The 26,899-nt window shown below is 37.6% G+C and overlaps 2 protein-coding genes across 2 annotated transcripts in view; one reads left to right on the top strand and one right to left on the bottom strand.

Annotated features, from left to right (window-relative positions):
* The first annotated feature begins 302 nt into the window (after positions 1-302).
* On the top strand, positions 303-26,560 carry MS3_00008549 (uncharacterized protein). Its single transcript, XM_051216879.1, has 2 exons — positions 303-7,155; positions 22,972-26,560. Exon 1 carries the CDS (start codon positions 773-775, stop codon positions 2,987-2,989), a length of 2,217 nt encoding a protein of 738 aa, XP_051065509.1. The 5' UTR covers positions 303-772; the 3' UTR covers positions 2,990-7,155; positions 22,972-26,560.
* Positions 8,899-26,899, bottom strand: part of ARID1B (AT-rich interactive domain-containing protein 1B) — a 45,344-nt gene continuing 27,343 nt past the window's right edge. Inside the window, exons 5-10 of the mRNA XM_051216878.1 lie at positions 25,143-25,646; positions 22,556-22,710; positions 18,555-19,953; positions 17,152-17,675; positions 15,196-15,316; positions 8,899-12,996 (exon numbers count right to left, since the gene is read on the bottom strand). Of these exons, the coding sequence (XP_051065508.1) occupies positions 9,416-12,996; positions 15,196-15,316; positions 17,152-17,675; positions 18,555-19,953; positions 22,556-22,710; positions 25,143-25,646 (6,284 nt within the window). The 3' untranslated portion in view covers positions 8,899-9,415. The remainder of the gene's footprint in view (positions 12,997-15,195; positions 15,317-17,151; positions 17,676-18,554; positions 19,954-22,555; positions 22,711-25,142; positions 25,647-26,899) is intronic.

Raw genomic sequence — 26,899 nt, 5'->3', positions numbered from 1 at the left:
TTGTGAGATATCAGCTCACTGAAGACAATGCTGTACGGTGGCGCAACTTCGTGGATTGGTTGAAGTTAGACATTAACATCGTTGGATGCCGGCTCAGTGGTCTAGTGGTTAAGTGCTCGCATGCGAGACTGATAGGTCCTGTGTTCGAATCTCGCGGGGGGTGGGATCGTGGATGCGTACTGCTGAGGAGTCCCATACTAGGACGAAACAACCATCCACTTCTTCCAGGGTTTCCCTGGTGGTCTGGCTCCAATTGACTCATGATTTCAACTAGTGAAATTGTAAATAAATTGACACATTCTAAAGAATTCGGTAACAAAACGTACCACAGCAATAAACGGTGTAAAAGTTCGGCATCCAATCGATAGCTGTCTTTATTGTTGTGATTACATGGTCATTAATTATTATCGTTTGTTTTTTGTCATACAACTGTTGTGGTGCGTGCTACTTATATTGATATAAGTAGTATATAACGTGAGTCAAAAGAACGTAACGTCTGGCAGCAGAAGATGGAGAAGATCAAGAAAAGAAGAGCGAGAAAACAATGGAATTTGTAAGAAATCGCATGAACAATGAAATGCGAGACAATGGATTGATGTTTGCAAAAGCAACAGTCCCGTTTGATATGATAGAATAATATTTTGCAAATTAACGATTTACTATATGGTTTTTCTATTTTACCAAGTAATTCTGTAATTTGTTCTAAATTCAATTTGGTTGTCCTCACCCGTGTTCTCCTTCTCTACATTTGGTGTCGCTGCCTCCACTAAGGATGAAGATTCCATGGCCGAAGGAGTTTGAGGCCGTGGCGGAGCTGGTGGGAGTGAAGGGGCCGAAGGCGGAGCTGGTGGTGCTGGGGGCGCTTCTGAGAGGCAGGGCGAAGGCTGTGTATGACAGCTTGGACGGTGCTGGCGGGAAGACGACAGGGGAGGCAGTCGCGGAGCGGTTGGCGGCGGAGTTTGGCAGCCCAGTGGACGGGGAGGACGCGCCGCAGAAGTTCCGGCTGGCGAGGTTGCCGGTCGATGGTGGCCCACTGGTGCTGGCTGTGGAGCTTACCAGATTGTTACGCCGTGCGCTGCCGAGTCTCGATGAGGAGTCGGAGGCACAGTTGTTGGCGTCACAGTTTGTCGAGAGTGTGCCTGCCACCGTCTCCCAACAGCTGAAACTGGTAAACGCAGCGCAACCGATGGATATCAGTGAACTGGCGAAGGTGACTCGTCAGCTGATGACGCGAACAGTAGCTCCGGTCGGGTGCGAAAAGCAGGAGATGAGTAATGTCGAGAAGAAGATTGAGGAGCTGGAGCGTGAGATTGCAGCAATACAAGTGAACAATAAAAGGAACGATAAATGTTACGCTTGTGGAGGGACAGGACATTGGAAGATAAACTGTCCAACAAGACGAAGACGCAGATATGTTAGACGTTACAACGAGTGTTCTTTCTATCCTAGGAATCTGGGGATTGTTGCGTTAGTAGACAGAGGGGCAGTATATACGAGAGTGAACATAAATGAGCGAGATTTAGTTTGTCTGATCGATACAGGTGCAGCAGTATCGTTAATAGGCAAAGAGCAATGTAAGAGAATCAAGCCGTGTACATTAGCTGTCCACACGATAGGGGGCCATATGTTAGAGGTGTTTGGCGTATCTAACAGTATCGTAAAATTGGGGGATGCTGAGATAAATTTTCCGTTCGTCGTAACCACAAGCTTATCGAGACCGATATTAGGAGCAGATTTCCTAAAAGAAGTAAAAGCGATAGTTGACTTAAGAAACGGTAAGGTGGTCACGAAATATGGTTCATTGACAATACACGAAAGTAGCGAAGTGGCTGAAATAAGAGTTGCAGCGGATGTCTCGTCAAAGAAACCAAACATTCACGAGTTATGCAAAAAGTATGCGAAACTATTCACGGGAGATGGGGAGCCGTATGGACTTTGTGACAGAGTAAAGCACGAAATACCGATAAAGAACAGTCGAGTAAATATATTTGCATCACGTCGTGTCCCGGTGCATTTAGAGGCCGAGGTAAATCGTCAGGTCCAGGAAATGTTAAAAGAAGGTATAATTGAGGAAGCGGACAGCCCATATAGCTCGCCGGTACTCTTGGTAAAGAAACCAAATGGAAAGTATAGATTTTGTGTCGACTTCAGAGAATTGAATAATATAACAGACCTGAAGCCTTGTGCAATGCCAACAGTGGTGGAAACATTAGATCGGCTACAGAATGCCACGGTGTTTACAGTGCTGGATTTACGGTCAGGTTATTGGCAACTGCCTATAAAACAGAGTGATCGAAGCAAGACAGCGTTTACTGTACGTGATAAACAGTATCAATTTAAACGAATGCCGTTCGGGTTGGCGGGTGCACCGTTCACGTTCAGAAGATTAATGACACTACTGCTCAAGAATCTAGATAATGTCGAGGTATATGGCGACGATGTAGTTGTGTACAGTCAAACAGAAGCAGATCACATCAAGCATGTGGAAGCGGTCTTAAAGCGAATTGACGAATTTGGACTTCGGATTAATAAGGACAAGTCGCAGATAGCGAAAAGTAGCGTCACATTGTTGGGACATAAAGTGGGAAATGGAGAAATAAAACCATTGCCGGAGAAAATTCTTACCATAAAAAATATTGCAGTACCTAATTCGAAAAGGAAGTTGAGACAGTTCCTGGGAAGAGCGGCGTTCTACAGTCGGTTTGTCAAGAATTTCAACGAAATAGCAGCACCCTTATATAAGTTATTGAGCGGCACCAAGTTTACGTGGACTGACACTGCCGAACAAACGTTCAACCGAATCAAAAACATGCTAGACGATCGCCAGATGACGCTCAGACTGCTTGAACCGGGAAGACTGTTTACAGTGGCCACAGACGCGAGTGATCATGGTATAGGTGCTGTGTTGAGTCAGGCTGATAGAGTGGTGGAATACGCGTCCTCACACCCGCTGAACAGAAGTATTCAACCATCGAAAAGGAGTGTTTAGCGATCGTGTGGGCAGTGGAAAAATGGAGACCATACCTCTTAGGTAGATGATTTCACATTGAGACTGACCATAAACCCCTCCAGTGGTTGAGAACAGCAAGAGACCCCCGAGGGAAGTTGGCGCGATGGATGATACGCCTGTAAGAATACGATTTCAGTATCGGCCATGTTCCAGGAAAAGAAAACGTAATGGCGGATTACTTGTCAAGACCAGACATGGAAGCCGACCTGCCACTAACAGCATACGCGGTGAATAGTTTAGAGGGAGACCCATTAGAACTCGTCTGGCAGCAGAAAGCTGACCCTAACCTTCGAGAGGTAATCAGAGTGATAAAAGAGGGAGCAGACGTAGATAAACGAACAATGGACAAGGAGGTAATAACGCTGCTTCGGCAAAAGGAACGACTGAGAGTGAACTCATATGGAGTGCTGACCTGGCAGGACGATGATGAGAATTGGGTGGCGGTGATCCCGAAAGACTGGCGGCGTAAAGTGATACACGAGTGTCACCAGGTAGCACATACAGGCATCGCAAGAACGACGGACTTACTACGACAAAGTGCATACTGGCCGAGCATGAGAGACGATGTGGCTGAATACGTATTAACCTGCCAGCAGTGTCAGCTAATGAAAAGCGATCGATACAGACAACCGCCATTACAGTCAATCCCAGTAACCGCAGTCGGTGATCTATGGTCGGTGGATGTGATGGGACCGTTTCCACAGACGGCGAGCGGTAACCAGTACCTGTTAGTGATGACGGAACATGCTACACGTTGGGTAGATGCCGTACCCATTGCAGACCAGCGGGCAAGGACAGTGACCGAGGTGGTAATCCGGCATATTGTAGCGTGTCACGGAATACCGAAGATGATATTAACTGACCAGGGTCCCTGTTTTGAAAGTGACGAGTTTAAAGCCCGTTTAAAGCAGTTTGGCATCAAGAGAATACGAACTACACCGTATCATCCTCAGACAAACGGGCTTACAGAGAGAAACAATCGAACGTTAAAGGAATGGTTAGCATCAAAAGGAGGAAATTGGGAGAAAGAGTTACCATTGATTTTGCTGGCACATCGTTCCTCCACACAAGGAACAACCAAGACGTCACCTTTCTTGCTCATGTATGGCAGACAACCACGACTTCCAATGCATAATAAGACCTGGCCACAACAACAGAAGTGGACGACAACAAGGTTAAGAAAAGAGAGGAGAGAGGCAATAAGGAACGTGGAAAAGAAACAAATATCAGACACAAAGAAGGCAGAACAACAGAGGAGAACGTGGAAACCCTTTGCAGTGGGGGACCTAGTAAAGTGTAGAGAACGAAAAAGTAACATAGCAGGGGGAGCAGGGTCGGGGAAGCTGGCCCCAAAATGGGAAGGACCGTATGTTATCACGGAGAGACGCGGCTCGGTCTACACGATCCGGAGAGAAGACAAGCAGAAGCGCGTAAATGCTAGTCAACTACAGAGATGGTTTCAAGATCATCATGGGTGTGAATCACGAAAAGCACCAAAGAACACAGCGGTACGGAGATCAGAAAGACTACGACAGCAACTTGTTAAAAGGGGGGACGAGTGTGGTGCGTGCTACTTATATTGATATAAGTAGTATATAACGTGAGTCAAAAGAACGTAACGTCTGGCAGCAGAAGATGGAGAAGATCAAGAAAAGAAGAGCGAGAAAACAATGGAATTTGTAAGAAATCGCATGAACAATGAAATGCGAGACAATGGATTGATGTTTGCAAAAGCAACAGTCCCGTTTGATATGATAGAATAATATTTTGCAAATTAACGATTTACTATATGGTTTTTCTATTTTACCAAGTAATTCTGTAATTTGTTCTAAATTCAATTTGGTTGTCCTCACCCGTGTTCTCCTTCACTACACTGTCACTTGGATAAATATTGTTCTATTCGCATTAAAATTGTCTTCTTACTTATTTGTGATTTTCATTATCTCAATTATTAAACTTGTGTAAACTCATCAAATCTATAATTATTACGTAGCCATCCTAACAATTTTCTTATTGTAGATAATTACTGCCTTTCCCTCTCTGTGTTTTCTGTCTACCCTAACCTTTCTAGTCATCAATATATATTATTTAATAATATGTTGTATATCAGTGTTAATACGACTGTAAGCGGCTGCTGAGGAACTGCGATATTAATATGAATCCATTTTATTGTGGATCAAAAGTCGTTTTTATCCAAACAATAGAAATGTTTACGTAATCAGATGATATTAAGAATACCATCGTGTTCTAATATCACAGTTTTATTTATCTTTTTTGTTTATGAATTATTAACCCATTAAACAAATATCAATGTAAGTCACGGGTTCGGGGGATATACACACATACCGTTAGTTTTGTGACTTTAAGCCCGGCTAGTTACCAATAATTTATTCGCCAATCAAAATACGACCTATACAATTTTAGTACTGTGCCAAACCAATGACATCCGACTGGTATGAGCAGCCTTGCGTCCTTATCGGTCCTTTTTCCTTCCAGCCCTGCCTGTTGAGTCCAGAACACCAATCTCAGCTTCTGCTATATGAATCATTTATTTCAAACATACTGGGTTTATATACAAACCATTAGTAGTTCACAGAAGTTACCCGTAATTTAATCTTCACTAGGATATAACAGTTAGTATATAGGTGTCTGATTTGTGGCGAAGTTGATGGAGTTGCTGATCCTATACCTAACCCCACGCCAGTTTACAGGCATGATCAGCTTGATATAAATAGTAACATTAAATGTAGAGAACAAACATGTGATATAAGATTGTTTTAAGTTTACTAGTTCAAAATTGTTTAGGTAGCATATTTATGACATGCATTACAGCAATGCAATGCACCGGCCGGAAACTTTTATTTCTTCTTAAGTGGACATCCTGTTGATTTATGAACAATGCATTTAAGGTCATTTCCTGTGCCATAACGAATTAATTATAATCACCTACTACTATAATGCATGTATCATGTGACTCAGTGACATAATGTTCATGTTAAAAACTATTCAAATTAGTTAGGGTTGCCAGGGGGGGTGGTTTTACTTAGAGAATTCAGTAACAAGAATGGCTAAACATTTAAAGTTTCTATAATCTCACTTGTGCAATAAGATACACTTACGGGTGCTAGAACATTTAATGCATTTTCACAGAAGCAGCATGCATCAATGTAGCGAACAAAGAATGGGAGTGACTTTATCTTACATATAGATTGTGGCAAATCCTCCTGTAGCTCTCCTAGAGTTACCGCCGGTCCCAAGCCCGGGTAAAGGAGGAGGGTTGGACATGGGGTCGGCAACTAATAACCGGCTATTAGTGAAAATATCTCTGAAAAAGACGAGACTATTATTCACTCCCAATCCACAAAACTGAGATTTGAAAGAAAGGTGGTCCAGTTTTAGTAGCCCGACTGAAATTTTTGCGAAAATCCGGGAAATTGACGTACTACCATTTAAATAGACTCAATCGTAGATCCTCCCAGCTTCTAATAAAGGAAAAACATCCTATTGTGACAATCACAGAGATATCAGATTGACTGAAGCAGTGTCTAGAATACTAGCCTCAAAAATAATTCGACATCAAAAAGAGCTCGTGAACAGATGACAAGGCTGATTTCAGACCTGAACGTGGGTACACAGACCAAATATTCAACCTTCGGCAGATGCTAAAACATAAACATATTTTCCGACGTCTTCTGACTACATTAAGCAACAATACAAGCAATTTGAGATGCCATTATCCCCATCCAAATGTAAAATGTCGATTCATAGTTAATTTGTGTCTGTGTCCAAATTCTTCAAACAGAGTGAAGTAGTTGAACACATCGACCACTTCACTTACCTTGATAGTCTCATCAGTATTGATGCTCACTCTTGTGTGCGACGAAATCTCGAAACAAATTTAGAAGGCTTAATTGGCTCTGCAAACTTGCGTCAGTTGTGGTATAGGCGATATCCGTCTTACAATCAAAAAGCGAGTTTACACAGCAGCAAATCGTTCCGTACAACTTTATGGGTACGCAATATGACCATTAAGAGTAGAGGATATTCGTAGGTTACTGACATTCGGTCATAGATGTCTACGAAGCACTCCTCGTATATTTTAGGACAAGTGATAAGCAAACCCTCGGTTAAGAATACGGTACTAGGTAAGGATGGCAAACCGATTGATGACGTAATAAATCACCACCAAACGAAGTGGTCGGGATATGTATCACATATGCTCAAACACCGCCTATCTCTACGGGTGAAGTTCTCTGGTGTACGAGTAGGTTGGAAGAAAACTAGGGGCAGCAAAACAAAACACATACAGACAGTCCACAAAGTCATTGATAATTCGACTGAAACATTTCAATACGTCTACACTATCTGGTTGGGATACACATGATTATCGTAACCACTGGTTCGACACTTCCAATCACATGGCTCGAAATCGTTTGCAATGGCTCAGGTGCATCTATTCTGTCTTCTCACAAATTCTCAGCTTCTCAATTCCTTACAACCTTTCTCATCTTTCTATTTCACTCATTTGTATTTTCTTCTCCAATCATATATTCGATGCCTAATCTTTCCTATCACCAATCATATTGTTACTACATCTACAATTATCGGATTTCACCTGACAACTTCATCTCTCTGTACAAATGGGGTATGGAAACTTTAACTAAGTGCAGGTTCTACATTGTGACTGACTGATCGAAGATTATTGCGAATTGGGATAGCGCAGACCTTAGTCACATGGTCCGCGTCTACTAACAAAATAGTCGACTTAATGAAATGATACAACAATATATGTAGTTCACCATTACCTATCTTCCAACCCATAACTATGCCATATAGCATCGCATGTGGAGGTAGAGGATGTGCAGGTATACGTAGGACAAATCCTCACCAGTTCAGATAATTAAAACATGCTGACTTATCAATCGATTTGTCATTCTTTCCGGACATAGCTGCCAACCTAACTTGGTAGTCAAGTTTAACTATAGAAATGATTTAATCCACTAATATTCATTGCATCACTTCTTCACTTCCATCATATCACCACATCACAAACCAGATCGATTGCACAGTCGTTACTACAAAACTAACAAACTCAAAGTTATACAGTCATACTCTATCATCAACTGTACTCAGGTATGACGCCACTAAGCTGTTCTCCTCACTCAACCAACCAATATGCCCATTCACTTCCCCTCACAAACAAATAAAAGTGAGTTAGAGAACGTCAATGCCAAAAATAGCACATCTCACATCGCTTCATAGATTCTCCTCATCCCCAACACCAGTCGTAGTGATAAGGCCTTTACAGTACACAGCTAACACATTTTAAACTGTTGACAAGGAGATTGTGTGTGATTGCAATCAAGCAGTCGTCACTTCGACATGGGACCTGAGTTCATCAAGATCACTCTAGAGCAAGGCAAGAAGAACTATCCTTCCGTAACACGAACAACTAGGAAGTCACAATCACCTTGACACTTCTAACAAAAATAGCTTTTACAAAAGTAGATAAACACAAATACACATCTTGAAGGGACTGTAAACTAATCACTTACACATAGTAGTCATCAATGTTACCTAATCATTGATAAAATAAAACATATTTCCGAAGAAAAAAACACTTGACAATTGAAAAACTCATTCCCTTTTTTATATATATATATATATATATATATATATATATATATATATATATATATATATATATATAGAGAGAGAGAGAGAGAGAGATTAACTCCTGCTACATATGAACATATAACTAGCACTCAAACCATTGGTCATAATGACAGTAAATGTATTGAAAATATTCACAAACTAATTATTATTATTATTGATTTCTCGCAACTCTTTTCTTCAAATATCGCTTATGAAAGGTTAAGAAAGAAAATTATGATTACTTTTTTAATACTAAAGAAAGATTATATAACGTTATATAATATATATATATATATATATATATATATATATATATATATATATATATATATATATATATATATATATATATATATGAATGGATTTACACAATACAATACACAGTAAATTTTAATGTTCGGAAGAGGGCACAGAGAGAGAAAAGACAAAATGCAGTCCTCTAGATTCATTTCATTCATACTGCAGGTGACTGGATTCATGTTGGTTAGTTTATTTAGTTAGTGGGTAAGTGGCCGTTTTAGTTAGCTATTAGCTGACTGAAAGGAGAAAAATCAACAACAAAGTATTTTTGTTTGTTGTTTCATTTTATTTGTAAATAGAAAATTTTTTATTTGACATCACAAATCATAGAAGAATTCACAGAAGAAAAGAGATAGAAAGTGGGGAAACAAACAGAAGTGTGAGGAGGGGACTGAAGTGACCGAAACACAAAGTGGGAAAATGGCATTATAGCAGTGTAACATACACATATCATGAAGAATCGACACAATTCATTTTCGGCTGAGAGTCTGTGTTATTGCAGTAAATATTGGGATCAACAACAACGTCATTATCCATAGAAACAGTAGTTATAGTATCGTTATTATTATTAATACTGTTAGTAGTAGTAATAGTGGTAGAGTTAGCGGTACCGCAATTATTCACTGTTAAATTAGTTCGGAAATCAAAAGTTTCAGTTTTACAACAATTTACATTATCATTATCACCACCACTGTCGACAACAGATCCATTCATCTGTTTTCTGCTTTCAATAATTAAAGAGTCATCTGAGATTGTCGCAACAGGAAGTTTATCAATTAATGATGTATTATTCATACAACTATTATTCGATGGGATTTTTTTGTTATCTACAGAATTATCATGATCGTCAATGCTGTTATCAACTGGTTTATTCAAATGCTCATTAGTAGGAAGTGATGAATCGGTTTCTTTAACTATTAAATTATTATTATTATCAGTTGAATTATTCAGTATTGTTTGTTGATGATGATCGATGTCGGGACATGTTGGTGTTGTTGGCATTATGTTTGTTGACTGTTGTTGTCGTTGTGATTGTTTTTTGAACACTTCTACTTTATCTACATGTTTATGACTTGGAGTAATCGTAGATGACTCTTGTGAGATTTGATTAACACCCATCACTGTCTCTGGCAGTACAACAGTTATCACTGAGGTCTGTGTTAAGAGTTCTGCTATAGCGGAGGGAGTTGGGATCGGTGGAATTGTTGAAATCTTTACGTTATTATCTAATTGATCAAAATCTGGAAGTAAACGATGTAGAGCACCGCATAAAAGATGCGCAACAGTAGCATCTAATACACGTGAAGTTACTAGATCCATTAAACGTAGCTCTAAATCCGGTGTAAAAGCTAATCGACCTTTAGAATCGACAGCTAGTCTACCAAGTAGTGCACCTGCACGACGAACCATTTCTAAACTTGTTCCCATTAATTCTGGTCTTTCTTGTAGAGCTTGTACACCATATTGATCAATAACTCGCCTAGTTGTTGCTTCAGCCGCTTCAATAAATGACAATAATCCAGAGATAGGACAAGGTTTAGCATCAGCAAGCATAGTCGTACCAATAAATGTCCCTGAGGATGAATTTGTTTCATTAGTAGTAACTTTTCCAATATTTGAAGATAGAGAAGAGATAGAAAATGTAGCACCCCCACCAGCAAGATAATGCATTGTAGATAAAGCTAATTCACGTGTCACTTGATCTTCTGGTACAGCAAGCCAAGTAGCAAGTCTATCAAATAATCTACTAAGAACTTTTTCATCAGAAGGTGTTGACAATAGCAGATCAACATTTGTTTCATGTACACAAAGACGATTTAAAGCTTCAAGAGCTAAACGACGAGGACTAAGAGTTCGATGTCCTGGGAAAGGATCAACTGAAGCTGATGTTGAACATGTTATCCAATGTAAAAGACCTTCTAGAATAGGACGTACTATTGACTCATCAAACTGGATTAGTTCTAAATAACCAGCAACATTGACTAATAATACCATAGCATTTTCTCGCATATCTTCTAACCATGTAGGTGTCCACCAAGCACAAAAACTAGACTCTAATGCATGAGCTTTTTCTTCTACAACCTTCCATGTATCATTTTCACCAACATGTTCATGTCCAAATAATATTAGTCGTCCAATTAAAGCCAAAACACCTTTTTGTTTGCTTAATTGACGTTCAACTGTATTCATAAATGAAAGATTACGTAGAACAGTTGAAACACATAAACAACGAACAGCACGAGCTTCATAACTATTAGCTTCATTATGATTTGGCCATAGACATACAGAACCATGATGAACTAATTCTTCACGAGCACGAAGTGGACAACGACCATTTTCATCAATTAATTGAGAAAATTCTAACTCATCATCATTATCACAAATAGAACCAGTTGCAACACAATTATCACTAGTTACATTATTTGATTCTAAGAGTTTATTGTTATTGTCAATATCGTCTGATATATCACATACAGGTTGAGGTGATAATGTAGGACAAGGAAGAGATGAAGAAGATGAATGACGTATACGTTTATTAGACGGTGACTGTTCGCTATCCTCATCCTCATCATCTTCAGATTCATTACTTTTAATCATCAATTCACTATTTAACTCATTACTTGAAACAGATTGTTTTATTAATGAAGAACAGGACAAAGAAGATAGTCCACCAATTACTACTTTTGATACTGGAGATGATGCTGTGGAACATTCTGTTAATTTAGGCAAATAATCATTATCAGAATACGATGCATTATTATTCTCTTGACTATTCATCCAATGTGAACTTTGAAATGCATAAGCACCGAATGGTGGCATAATATGACATGTCGTATCACCACCACCTTTCTCAATTAATTGTCGTAACAGCATACCGGAAGATTTTACCAAACACGATGATGATTTCACCAGATTTGACTGATGATCATCACTGCTAATTTTAACATCATTACTACCCATTTTAAATGATGATCCACGATTATCATCATTAGCAGTTGATGATTCAAGCAAAGTGTCAATTACATAAAGCGCTAAATCTCTTAAGTTTGAACAAGCTTCTGGTGTTCGCAAACTATCTACAACAGATGTTACATGTGGAGATGACCAGATCATTTTACTGCCACCACAACCACTAACATTCCCACTGTTGTTGTAATCAGATTTAACTAGATTAGCTGTTGAAATGTTTATATTAGAAAGTGTGTATATATGTTGTTGTCCATTAGTTGTTATATGACTACTAACAGATGTTGGCATAAAATGTGATGGTGTTGACGATGACGAGCACATCGAAGCAGATATTTGTTTACCACGTTTCCTAGATCGATGATAACTTGCAGATGATCCTATAGAATTTGTATTTGTGTCAATTAATCGATGTGAAGAATTACAAGTTGTTGATGTGGATGTGGTTGTCAGTGAATTGACTGGTATTAAATTAGATAAATTTTCCAATCGTAACATTAAACCATTACGTAAACGAACAGGTGTATCAATAGATTTCGAATCATTACATTTATTCAGCAGGCGACGCAAACCAGCACGTACAGTAGACAATGGTAAATTTTTACTAGCAGCAATTCGACTTATTTCACGTTCTAATCGAATTAAACTATTATCGTTATTACTATTATGATTATTAGATGAATCAGTAAGATATGATTTACTTTTCATAACATCAACACATGTCATATTGACAGTATTGAAGTTAAGTGAACAGTTATGATGCGGTGTACTTTTCAGCATTAGATTCTGTTTTGCCTCCGTGCATGATGACAACGAAGATATGAGGGATAAGTCAGTAGGTAGTTCCAAACTGGTAATAAATAACTTATGATCAAATAATTCACCTAATGTATGACGCCAAAGATCGACTAAACTGGTAAGCAATCCAGGTAATGCACTCGGAACAATAAAATCTATTCCATTTTCATCTCTTAATAAAATATTTAAACAGTTTAATGCCCAAGAAACTTCAGCTGTTAATCCTGATCGAAGAGCCATCAATAATTTGAATGGTGCAATAGAACCTATATGTTAAAGAAAACGAACAAAAAGCCCAACAGAGGGATGATCATATATATGAATTTATGAAAATACGATCACTAAATCTAGATACATACACATAACCAAATTTATGACCGAGTATATGATAAGGATACACAATCGGATCCTAAGCTTCCACATGAAGCTCTGTGACTTGGAATTTGTTATTAGCTAGGTGTACTGTATTTATTATTCCGACATATAAAAATGTCACTAAAGTTGATACTCTGATGTGAAAGTCAGGCTTGACTAATAGAAATGATTTAATCCACTAATATTCATTGCATCACTTCTTCACTTCCATCATATCACCACATCACAAACCAGATCGATTGCACAGTCGTTACTACAAAACTAACAAACTCAAAGTTATACAGTCATACTCTATCATCAACTGTACTCAGGTATGACGCCACTAAGCTGTTCTCCTCACTCAACCAACCAATATGCCCATTCACTTCCCCTCACAAACAAATAAAAGTGAGTTAGAGAACGTCAATGCCAAAAATAGCACATCTCACATCGCTTCATAGATTCTCCTCATCCCCAACACCAGTCGTAGTGATAAGGCCTTTACAGTACACAGCTAACACATTTTAAACTGTTGACAAGGAGATTGTGTGTGATTGCAATCAAGCAGTCGTCACTTCGACATGGGACCTGAGTTCATCGAGAAATATCCTTGCACAATGTGAACAATTAGAAAGTCACAATCCCCGTTATACCTCAAACATTGCTTGAGACCATAGCGTCCACAACTAATAAACCTAAACTAGTGTCCTATACTTTATCAAAACTCGCAATAATGTCTAAATATACATAAGTATATTTCATAAATATAAAACATCACGATAAAATCTATTTAAATGAACGACGATTTAAGCAATGTGGCTTGGAGAAGCCAAAATTACAACATTATTTAAATATTTATCTATAAACACTTAGTCAAACAATATTGTACTGTAAATTTAGTTTGGTACAGAATAAAACTAACTTCTATTCCACCTGATGATCATAAAAATTGAAATAAGATTAATTTTATAATGAGCAAGTAATCAACGCAACAATGTGTTACATTAAGCTAACTACAATCTAATTTACGATAACTATTACGAAATATAAAATGAAAAACATAATTATATGCTAAAAAATTACGTATACTTGAGGCATTTGTATTTCTATGTTTGTGTTTATATGTTGAAATTAGGATAAACAAAGAAAACTCATATAAACGGAACATCAATCCAAGTAATATTTTCATATTTTTAGGTAAAGAAACGGGAAATCAATCACAGAACAAAATTAGCCATAAATATTTGTACACAAAATAACCTATACTTATTGATAGATAAACCTATGAAGTAGGTGTGTGTATGGAAGAGAAAAAATGAGTAATACATTCGTGTAATTATACGCACATTACAAATTTAGTGACAATTGTATACTACGAACAGATCATTGTTGACTGAAAAATATTAGCCATTGTAGAAGGCTATTCAGCCAAATTGAACATAACACATTCGACATTGCTGCTATGCGATTGTAAGTGGTGAATTATTTTGTATAAAGAAAATCAAAGGTGTATTCTGTAAAATTCGACAAAAGCTATGCATGTATGTATGGTGCTATCATTCATGATCAGCATAGCCTGGGATAAATGTGCATCGGTCCAAACTGTCATGCCATATTAGCACGATAAGAGGAAGTTAACAAGATAAGTAGCAAAAGAGATTGAAATAATGTAGTAGGAATGAAAATGAGAAAGAATAGATATTCAGAATGTGATTCAAAAGGACAGAGTGGAAAGGTATGTTATGAAGGAATACCGGAACTCAATATCTAGAAGATAAAAAGTGAATTCACCTGTATTTTTTAACCATGTCATCCACCATTCCCAACCACTGACCGCGGTTACCACGTGGACACTAGTCATATACGGTATGGCTAGATTTCCGATGGCTTCAAATTAATCGAAATGAAAATTGTAAGACAAGTCCCTTAAATGTACCAACCCCTATCCTATTCAAATTGCTTGGACACTCAATTAGCTTGACTTAAACCTTAACTATACTAAACACTAACTGAAGGAAATGAGTTACCTAATTTAATCTTAAGAATCGTTATTAATTATGACTAGTAAATGAGTCAGGATTAAAAGTTATAGAATGAAATTTTTCACATACCTAAATCTTTTGCCCGATATCGTCGACGTCGGGGTGAATCAACAGGTGTAGCTTCAATACTACCTGGAGGAAAAGCACAATGATCCAAGCGTTTGAGAATGGTGGTAACGTAACCTGGTCGCTACAAAAACAAGCCAAGAAATAAACATTACAAAAAATATACATGGATACGGAGATACTTAAGTAAAGACTAGTAGTTTACATTCATCTATCAAGCAAATATATACATAAACAACCAAAAATTTAATCAAGAAAACCATTTAGTTTTTTAAATAATTAATAATCAGTGTAACCGATTATAGATATGTGAATAGGATAACGTGTTTTTTTAACGACGGCTGTGTCTAAATCGAAATAAAAGATGATGTTCACATATGAAATACAGTTTTATTTGAGTCAGAATTCTTAAAACTGAATTGTTAATCTAACGCTTCAATGACTGAAACAAATAACTGAGCACAGAATGGTGAAACAGTTATGTTGAGCACTGGATTCCACAATACGATGCAACTTTTTATCTGAATGTTGGTACATAATTAGGATCTAAGGGAAGATTAAAGAAAGAAGAATGTATCTATTCCATTGCGACCGATTCTAAGCCATGTGCCTAACGTCTTTCTTAGGAAGTAGCCATGATAATCGCGCATAAATTAACCAGGTAATTTGCACCTGAAAACATGACTGCATTTTGGTTTGGTCATCCCTAATTTTCTTCCACTCTACTCCTAGGTCAATAATCAAGAACGCTCGTCAAGCTAAACGGTGGCTAAACGAGTTTCCATTTATTAACTGTTTATTAAGACTATTTATACATTACCTCAAAAATTTTGGTTGATTTACGCTGCTATTCAGGGACATAAAATAACGTGAATTGACTTTGTAAGGATTATTCAGTAAAGTAATGATAATACTCCTAGTTACTACTACTACTGACAAATGAAAATGATAATTATAAACTCAAATTTATACTGTACGTCATATAATAACGATAATTGAAAATAAATTCGAATCAAACTATGAAATAATTCTGATCGAATATGTATTTTTCGGTTATGTCTAACTATTATGTTGTGCAATGACCGATTCTGATGAAAATAAATAAGCTTCTTATACTCAGGCCCGTTTGGCTTAACTGGATGGGAAAACTGAGTAACTTTTTGTCTACTTCCTTGAAAAACGAAGTTTAGTCTCGGTCAATAGCGCTGGCTCACCATATTTCCTATGTCTGATAAATCAAATGTATCACTCTCACATCAGAATTTTGAATTACAACAAATAGAAATATTTATTTAGAACACTAGATGAACCACTGAGGTTACTAGAAATATGCCACATCAGTACACATATATGGATTAGAAACTGCCCCATGACTTTCTTACACTTATTATCACCAATTTCATCATCTGATCCATATATACATCTGAATAGTCGGGATTTTTTTCTACTGAGGTTGCTGGCTCTACGCGCAACTTTCTTCCTTTACCAGAGCTTAAAACCAACAGTGACATTAAAGGGGCTCCAAGTGTAGTTTTTAATTTGTGCATAGATACTACAACTGTATTAAGCACAATGATTCACAGAATGTTCAAAATAAATATTTTTATTTCTAACTGTAAAGTATGTGGCATGAGAAATAGCCGAAAATATATGATTGCTTGCAGTGCTTTCTCATTACATCTCATAATAGGGATGTGCTTAAACTCAACTATAAAGTTATTTCCAGTTTATAAAAAGAAACAAGGAAATTGTGATTACAGAGCTTCGCTTCGATCTAGCACCCAATTAACAGTAGTACAAACCCGTTAAATTAAAATACAGATATATGCTCGAAAATTTTAAATAGTTGAAAGCAAAAAATTATTTGCATGGAAGTAGTGTAGATGGAAATATAACAAAATAGTATTAGAGCATCAAATATACCATTATTAATTAAAATGCTAGTTATCCACTCCTTACTTGATTATGATGGTGATGATGAATCAAATGAGGTGGAATAGGAGAGGCATGATCCAAGCTGCCATTATTGTTGATATTATTATTAGTAGTAGTACTTGTACATAGTGAAGTAGTAGTACCACCGGGAATATATGGGGCCATTTGGGGAGCCCCAGGACGTATTTGATGCATACGAAACAATGCAATCGATTCCCCACTAACACCACTCGGTGGAGTAACCGAATTGAAAGACGGTGTACGGAAATTATGATTGCTCGGATGACGTGGATGGATTGGAGATTGAGATCCTGTAAATGAGTGTTCCATAGTTTGTGGAGGACCGTGATGCTGGTTGAGCATAGGATGCAATGGATTTGAAGCGAACGGAGGACCTTGAGTCAAATATGGATTGAAATTATGTTGTGTCATAGGTTCCCCGTTCGCCATAGAACCTGACGCACAGGTAGAATAAGGCATACCAACGTACACCGTTGATGAAGGTAGGATATTGTTATTAGGTGGTAGATTCCCAGATCCTATACGACCTGGAATAAGATTATTAAAATTACATATGTATTAACTAGAAAACGAGCAAACAATAATTTACATATGCTAATTATAGCAAAAGAAACAATAGTATTCGTCATGTTTCGATTAAGTCATGTAAAACATTTTTCTACAATTTAGGTAGATGGTAAATATAACTGACAATCTTCAAGATGTATCTTATTGTATCGCATCCAAAGGCCGATGAACATAAATACGTAGACTTAATTTTACAAACCTTTGAGAAAATATTGTGGTGAATAATTAGAAACTCCCTGGCAGAAATCAAATACATGGATCACATGATAGAAACAACAACTAGTCACTAAGTCCCTATCAAACAATGTTATCCCATTTATTTGTCGGTGCTAAGAAAATAATTCTATCCGGAGAGAGTAAATACTGTTAATATTTGTGGATTCGATTTTGAACCACACTTTGTGTGTGCATGAAGGCTGATGGTTAGATTAGGCTATTTAATCCAAATTAAAGTAGGTGGAACGGGATTTGAACTTGCGAAAGTTTGACACATTATCCACTAAGTTATCGCTTCACAATAACGGTAACTAGTATACATGATGCTTGCCTAGCCGGACAAGGAACGATGTGGAGCTCGAACATACGACCATGAAACTAGGAGCCTCATCCCTTATTGAAAAAGCTAGCCGTTCTGTGGTCATAAACACGTGCAACTTATTTGTTAATCCCATCAGAAAAAAAACAATTCCGTAAAATTTCCTGCTATAATTAGAGAATTCAGGTTATTTAAACAACTTTCTGTACATACGATACTTGACAAACTAATGAAACTCATAAGCGTATTATGTTTGGAACAAAAAAATATATATCAAAGTGAAACTTGAAATTTTGGTACTTACTTTGAGCATATTGCGATGAGGTAGTTTCACGATTCGTTAGTATAAGACCTTGTCCTGTTGTTGTTTCTGATGCTGACGGTAGTTGTCGATAATTGATAGAGTCAGAGTTCTTATTTTCAGAAGTCCAAGGCCATGGACAACAATTATTATCTGAAGACAGAGATGTACTCGGATAGCCACTAATTACAGCACATGAAGAAGGACGTTGTGGTGAAGCAACATTAGGAGTGGGACCTGAAGATGGTGGTAGATACGAAGTACTACTTTGTCCTGACAATCCAGGTGGACTAGGCATGCTTGGGATAGCACTGGGGCTTTCTGGGACAGTAGAAACACTTCCTGGTTGACCCTGATCACTGAAACGTTGTTGTTGAGATGAAGGAGGTCCAAGTTGACTATCGCTTGCTGCACTTCCAGCAGTTCCACTTGGTCCACCAGACAGTGAAGCGCCACTGCTACCGGGAGGTAAAAGGCTGGATGATGCAGAAGAATGACTTCCAGTTGGTGATGGGGGAGCAGGAGCTAAACCACTAGAAATACTATTGGGATCACTATCAACTGAAGAACACTTCCTCTTTTTTCCTGACAAATTTTCGATATGAGCAAGTAGTGGACGAGGATCAATACCACCGCGATCGAAACGACATTCATACTCGAGCAAGAATTTACAATAGTTTTTGCGCAAAGCATAAGCTGCTGAAGCAGATGCACTGATATTAATTACTTGACTTATTTCTTTCCATCTTCGACCTTTTATTACTTCTGCTACACCACCACGCTCTCGAACAGCTACATATAGTCGATAAAGATCCAGTGGTTGTTTGACCACTTGTGGAAGACCAGCAACTGGTTTTCCAATACCGTCCATAAAACGTATATAATGTTCAAGCCACGGACGCCGTTCAGGTTCTGTTCCCATTTCAATAAGTTTATGAAAACCACTAAGACTTTGACTAGATAAATTATTCAAAAGTTGATTTGATCCAACATCTGAATGTGTTCCATCAGTAGAATACAATGAATTTTGATTATTGGCAGAATTGGCAGTATTTTGTGATTGTTGTAGTGGAATCTGTGAGTTCGAAGGTGAATGATACTGTTGCTGATAGCCCTGAAATGGAGTGGAACTTGGTAAGATGTCACTACCGACATTATTCAGAGTATTACCACTTTGAGATCCAAGTGGACTAGGTCCTAATCCCGGAGGATAATTTCCTAATCCTGAAAATTGCTGAAGTTGAGGATTATTGGACTGTGAACCTAAGCGATGTTGGTATTGTTGTGGAACATGTACAGAGTTAAGTTCACTAGGTGTCATACCAGCTTGATTAACATTAATTTGAGATGGTGGAATCGAAGTAGGACAGCCAGGATTAACCGGACGAGTTGATGAATCAAGCTTATCATAAAAAAATATATAATGAGTGAACAGAGTTAATTTAGTAATATTCGTCTGTTAAACAATAAAACATGATATAGTCAACTGATGATCTGTTTAACCATTATGTACCCGGGTAATCGTTGACACAAAATTATAAACGTCTGCAAATAACCTGAGCACTCTAGATTTATAAATGTCTGACTACATAATGATAACACAATCGTAGCTGTTTAAATTATGACCTTAACGAAGGATAGATAAGATTAAAGAATCCAATTCTCAACAGTTGAAATTTTTTCTAAAAGCGCCACACTACTGCATAGAATATATAAGTAGGCAAATGAACATCACTGAATACATGTAGATTTATGAATATTGTTTTAATTGTTTTTCAGTTTGGGGTTGGGGATATAGCTCAATTTCACTGGAATCATAAACTATTCAGCGTTAGACCACAACTGAAAACCTGGTAACACAGTACTTCCAGGTTTAACTTTGATCGGTTCATGATTTTAATTAAATATTTATCAATTTTTTAGGTAATCCAACAAGCTAGGGTATATAAATCACTTATTGACAGTAAGGAAAATAAATCACAACATTTAATAATTAAATAGAAAAACTATTTTTAAACAATCAGAATTTAACATGTGATCGAAAAATTTAATCCACCAAAATACATCGAGCTTACGATTTACTGGTGATACACAACATAACTGGAGCTCAATGGGACATTCAGCGGAAGATGAAAACAAAGTGAATCAGGATGTCACTGATGATGAAAATTCAAATTATTTTATTTACACTTCGTTAGGTATAAAGAGTTTTTGAATGATTAATACTCGCTATTTATTTGTCTTATCTAGTATGATTTTGAACAGTTAGTCAATCAATAACAACGTAGAACTTCGTACGTACGTACATCAGTTCGAGTTGCCATACCACATTAGCACAGAGATGCAGTTGTCGATTCAAATCTCGTAGTGGTAGAGGTAGTAAGACTATAAGCAGTAATCAGAAAGATTAGGGTTTGAAGATGTTATTTAAAAGGTAATTCAGTGAAAAATTCAGAGAAAAAAAAGAGACAAGGAGGATTTAGGAGATTAGAATTTGGAAGAACACAAAGAGTGGATGCACCTGCGCCATCGCAAACGATTTTGAGCCATGTCATTCAGGGTCTCTAGCCATCGGTTGCTGTCATCTCGTGGTCCCCAACCAGTTAGTCTACACCTACCAACATGGCTCAGTCCACTTGTCAGTGACTTCATGGACTTGTGCCATGTTTTGGTCTTGCCGCCCCTAACCTTCTTCCAACCTACTCCTATACCAATGAACATCGCATGTCGAGGCAGTCGGTGGTTGGGTATACGTAACATGTGTCCCAGCCATCTCAACTGATGAAGTTTCACTACGTCATCAATTTATTTGCCATCCTTACCTAGTACCCGTTTCCTAACGACTGCGTTATTTACTCAGTGGTCCCAGGATATACGAGCGTTGTTTCGAAGACACCTATGGTCGAATACTGGTAACGTACGAATACCCTCTACTCTTACCGCCCATGTTTCACTGCCATAAAATAGGACGGAACGAACTGATGCGCAGTAAACACGTCCTTTGGTTGATAGACGGATATCTCGCCTACGCCATAAATGACGCAAGTTGGCAAAAGCTAGTCGAGCCTTCTGTATCCGTGCTGAGATTTCGTCACACACTAGACCACAAGGGCTGATGAGACTTCCAAGATAAGTGAAGCGGTCGACACGCTCAATTACTTCACTCCTTATCATTAGTTCGGGTGTCGATGCAACCCAATCCTGAAGCAACATTTTACATTTCGAGGAGGAGGATCGTATCCCGAGCATGCTTAGAGTGATCAGAAGACTCTGCATTTTGTCAGCGTCTTCACCAAATAGAACTATGTCATCGGCATATTCTAGGTCAGAAAGTGAATCTCCCGATAGAAGTTCAACCCCTGGGAATCTAGATGAGGAAAGTGCAATCTCTAAAAGCACGTCAACGACAAAGTTAAACAAGAATGGAGAGTGGACAATGACTGTTGAAAACAATTTGCTAGTTGGTAAACTGATGAATAACAAAAGCTAATAGAAAATGCCTGCCTATGTATTAAACAAGCTAATTTTTAGTGAGCAAAGACGAAAAAGAAACCAGTGAAATAAGCATAAAGTGTACATATAAATAAATTATATGATATAGTTAGAAATATACATTCGCCCCCACATTAGGTACAGTAAGTGTATAAAATCTACTCTCTTCGAAATGCTTTCATATGGTTATGAATTTATAGATACTGTTATGGTCGGCGGCCTATGCTCCATTGGGAGTAACAGGCGTAAGTAAGTGACAATGATCAAAGAAAATACACTCCCTCTGCAGTTACCCACCTACCTAATAATCGATAGTATTCTACTTAGTAAACCATATATATATATATATATATATATATATATATATATATATATATATATATATATATATATATATATATATATATATATCCATAATTTAGCATCATAACAGTAGAAACAACAGAAACATCTGCAATTGGGAAATAAGACAAATTGAAATTTTAAACAATCTATAGACCATGTGTACATACTTTGCCCATTTTTCCTCCAGCAATAAGATTAGGTTTAGAAACACCATTATTATTCATCACAGAAGATGGTCGAATAATTCCAGGTGATCCAACACCACCACTGTTTGGAGGAAAACCACCTGATGTGACAAAATTCTCATTCGACGAAGAAGACACTAAAAATGAATAGATATAAAATACTTTATACATCAAATATAAGAAATATTTTAGTGTGTAAAAGTGAATATATATATATATATATATATATATATATATATATAAATCGTTTCGTACAACTTTATGGGTACGCAATATGACCATTAAGAGTAGAGGATATTCGTAGGTTACTGACATTCGGTCATAGATGTCTACGAAGCACTCCTCGTATATTTTAGGACAAGTGATAAGCAAACCCTCGGTTAAGAATACGGTACTAGGTAAGGATGGCAAACCGATTGATGACGTAATAAATCACCATCAAACGAAGTGGTCGGGATATGTATCACATATGCTCAAACACCGCCTATCTCTACGGGTGAAGTTCTCTGGTGTACGAGTAGGTTGGAAGAAAACTAGGGGCAGCAAAACAAAACACATACAGACAGTCCACAAAGTCATTGATAATTCGACTGAAACATTTCAATACGTCTACACTATCTGGTTGGGATACACATGATTATCGTAACCACTGGTTCGACACTTCCAATCACATGGCTCGAAATCGTTTGCAATGGCTCAGGTGCATCTATTCTGTCTTCTCACAAATTCTCAGCTTCTCAATTCCTTACAACCTTTCTCATCTTTCTATTTCACTCATTTGTATTTTCTTCTCCAATCATATATTCGATGCCTAATCTTTCCTATTACCAATCATATTGTTACTACATCTACAATTATCGGATTTCACCTGACAACTTCATCTCTCTGTACAAATGGGGTATGGTAACTTGAATTGATGTATAAACGAAACAGGTTCTACGTTGCGATTGACTGACATTGCCAGTAGTCGTTATCAGAGAGAGCAACAGGGATAAAATACGTTTGGCTGCCTTACGTGAAAGTTATTTTTCAGTTGTATTTTCCGACTTATTGGCTAAAAAGATGATGATTCTCAAAGAATAAGCCTAACAATCATGTCTTAATTGATTGGAGGATGAGAAACCCACAAGTTAATTTCTTCCAATCTTCTGTGATATGTCTATCATGTTTATTTTTTGTTCATACTCTGTTTATATACATGCTATTTAATTATATCTGACCAGTGGTATTGTCTTTGACTTGAAATCCTTCGGAGGCCCAAGCCAATAATAAGGTCTCACGAGTAGGCACTACTCAATCAAGCTACATCATTGCGTACATCCGTCGATCAGCATTATATTCATTAATTTTGAAAGTAGAAAATTCCATCTGATCAAATTCCTAGAAAAGTTCCTCCATAATAATGGCATCTTTCGGAGGTCAAATCAAATTGTAACGCCAGTTTATGAAGTCACTCACTGAATTGTGTTGGTAGATACAGACTACATAGTCGGGTTCCGCCTGATAACCATAATCGAGTGGTCATAGATTTTGGATAATAATGGCAAAGAATCAGTCAAACGACACAGATCCATTCACTTTTTATCATACTGTAGATTTTTAGCTTCATTATTCCTTGATACCTTACCTCGCCACATTGTTCCTACGAACCATATTATTCATGTTCAGTCTTTCTCTTCACTATCGCTATTAGATTATTTCGATAACTTCGCTATTCCTCTTGTAAATCTTATCTTGTCGCGCTAATTCGGTATAGAAATTTGGGACAAAATTCATGTGAAAGGCTCTTTGCTGAGTATGACTGAATGATTGAATAATGGTATCGTTTTCCCTCTCTTACCAAATAACATTCTTATTCATTTATTAACTGACTGCGGTAACCCTTTCTCCCCTTTCTATTCTTCAATGAATTATTTGTGTGGTTTCTTGTCTGATCCCCTTACTCATACGCCATCTTTGGTTTAAAATAAATGAATAAATTAAGAAACTACCAAATCAGATTTCAGTCTACTGACCATCTCCAAAAAAAATAAACAGATGTGTTGAGCGGTGGCTTATTAGCAGAGAAAATGACCCACTTTTAACAACTAGGTCGTAGGTTCGACTTCTGTTTCACTTCATTTTCGGTAGGCAGACAGTCAGATAGGTACCACTAATCCTTTCACATAGTTTGGCTTACAGTTAGGTACACAAATCTGTACTTATTGAGTTGGCATCACAAAAAGCGAACACAATATTAAATTCCATACGACGTTTTACTCTTCAAATAAAACTACTAATGAGTGTTTGATTTATAAATTCAAACAATAGTTAGTATGGAGTTGTGGAGAATGTAATAATTGATTAAAATCACTAGCCGATCCAAGTTAAAAATTATTGAAAACTTGAAAGCAGTAGATAGCCCGGTTGCGGATTTCCATACTAGGACGAAATGGCCGTCCAATATTTCCAGGTTTCCAATGATTGTCTAACTTAGATCATTTCGCAGTTGCAATAAAAACAATAATCAAAAATCATAAAGTATACACTAGTAGAAAATGAAATCATTCTAGAAATAAACAGAAACTACCTGAATGATGTTGTACATCATGAGGATAATGTACATGAAATCCCTCTCTAGAATTTTGCATATGCTGAGACAATGGTGATGCACTACTATTAATATTATTATTATTACTATTAAGGATTGACGAAGGGTAAGGAGATGCAGTAGTGCTGCTTGTAGGTGGTGGTACCATGTGCTGAGGGTGTTGTGGTTGTTGCTGCAAAATAGGAGGACCACCTCCAGTTGGTCCACCATGTGGATAAGGATGAATGTACTGTGATTGAGGATGAGGATACGGCATTTGAGACTGGGAACACGGATATTGGCCATGATGATTTGAATATGAAAGGGATTGATTATTAGGATATGGTCCAGTGGCTGAAGGTTGTGCATGTTGTCCATTATGTTGTATCAAATTTGAAGCATTAGAGACAGGAATCGATGGAGGCGGATAGCCGCCGCCACCGCTAACACCACCAACACCAACTCCTCGGTCTGTTGAAGATCCAAGATAAGGTGGACGGTTAACTGAAAATAGAGTATAAAAGATATTTGATAATACAATCTCAGAAAATGACGTTTATTAAGTGGTTTATACATATATATTTCCATAACTGTATTGCTTGAAATTGTTTATTATAAACACTTCAATTTCAAAAAGCATGAGTGGGAATTAACAAGATGGATAGCGAAGGAATCAAAACAATATCGTAGTAATGGTAATGAGAAAGACTAAGTATTGAGGATATGGTTCGAGAAGACAAAAAGAAAAATGTGTATGAAGAAAGTTTGGAGTTCAAGATCGACAGGAGGAAAACTGGTGAGTAAATTTAAGCAACTGAGACCGATTCTAAGTCCTATCACTTGGTGTCCATAACTACTGATCGTGATTATCAGGCGAATGCTAAGTAGTCTGCATCTAACTACATGGCCCTAAACGAACAATCGATGACTGCACAAACGGATGGTGTTTCGGTTTCACCGCATCTAATTTTCTCTTAACCTACTTCCACACCAGCAAACATCGACCGCCAAGGTCGGTAGTAGTTAGACATATGTAGTACATGTCGAGAAAGAGCAGCAGAAGCGATGTTTGAAAAATTGGAATAGCAATAAAACAAATGAAACCCAAAACCAGCCTTTGCAAGAACAAACGAATGCCCTGGTACGGCCGAGAGTGGGGAGAGTCGGCTCTCCCTCTCGAAATACTCTCACACGGTCGCGCGTATACAGCCTCTGCCAGGGAAGTCCTACTCATTGCCTTTTCGTGGCGGGGGTGTTGTTTACGAAAATGAGAGGACGAAAAGCGAATGTCCGGCGCTTTAACCGGATTCCAAACCAATTGTGCACATGGGCACCAGTATCCTGCGGGAACAAATGGCGTATGAACCAATCGTTGGTCACCGGCTACCATGGGATTGCATCTCCTTACGATGTTCCACTGCCTTGTGGGTTAGACCTTTAGGTCAAAGGCTCGGGGTGTGGCCCCCTAGGAAAACCACCTACTTCGGTCTGGGCACCCAGGCAGTATCACAGCCCACACACAAATGATGAACTCTTTATGTCTATGGAAATTACTTTTCTCGCTTCGAAAAACAACCAATTGATTCAAATTATTATCATTACAATTATTGTCATTATTATCATTATTATTATTATTATTATTATTATTACTATTATTATTATTATTTTGCACATTTTTCCCCTTTTTTTATACTTATACAGCGGCTCGTCTTTGGTGGAAATTCGACTATATCTAAACGTTCTCGAGTCACTGTCCG

Source organism: Schistosoma haematobium, chromosome 6, assembly GCF_000699445.3.
Source record: "Schistosoma haematobium chromosome 6, whole genome shotgun sequence".
Classification (NCBI taxonomy): domain Eukaryota; kingdom Metazoa; phylum Platyhelminthes; class Trematoda; order Strigeidida; family Schistosomatidae; genus Schistosoma; species Schistosoma haematobium.
The sequence above is the reverse complement of the archived record's forward strand: the minus strand, read 5'-3'. Positions and strand labels throughout refer to the sequence as shown.

Excerpts from the sequence above, each read along its gene's own strand:
- MS3_00008549 (XM_051216879.1), top strand. The coding sequence starts at position 773 with ATGAAGATTCCATGGCCGAAGGAGTTTGAGGCCGTGGCGGAGCTGGTG.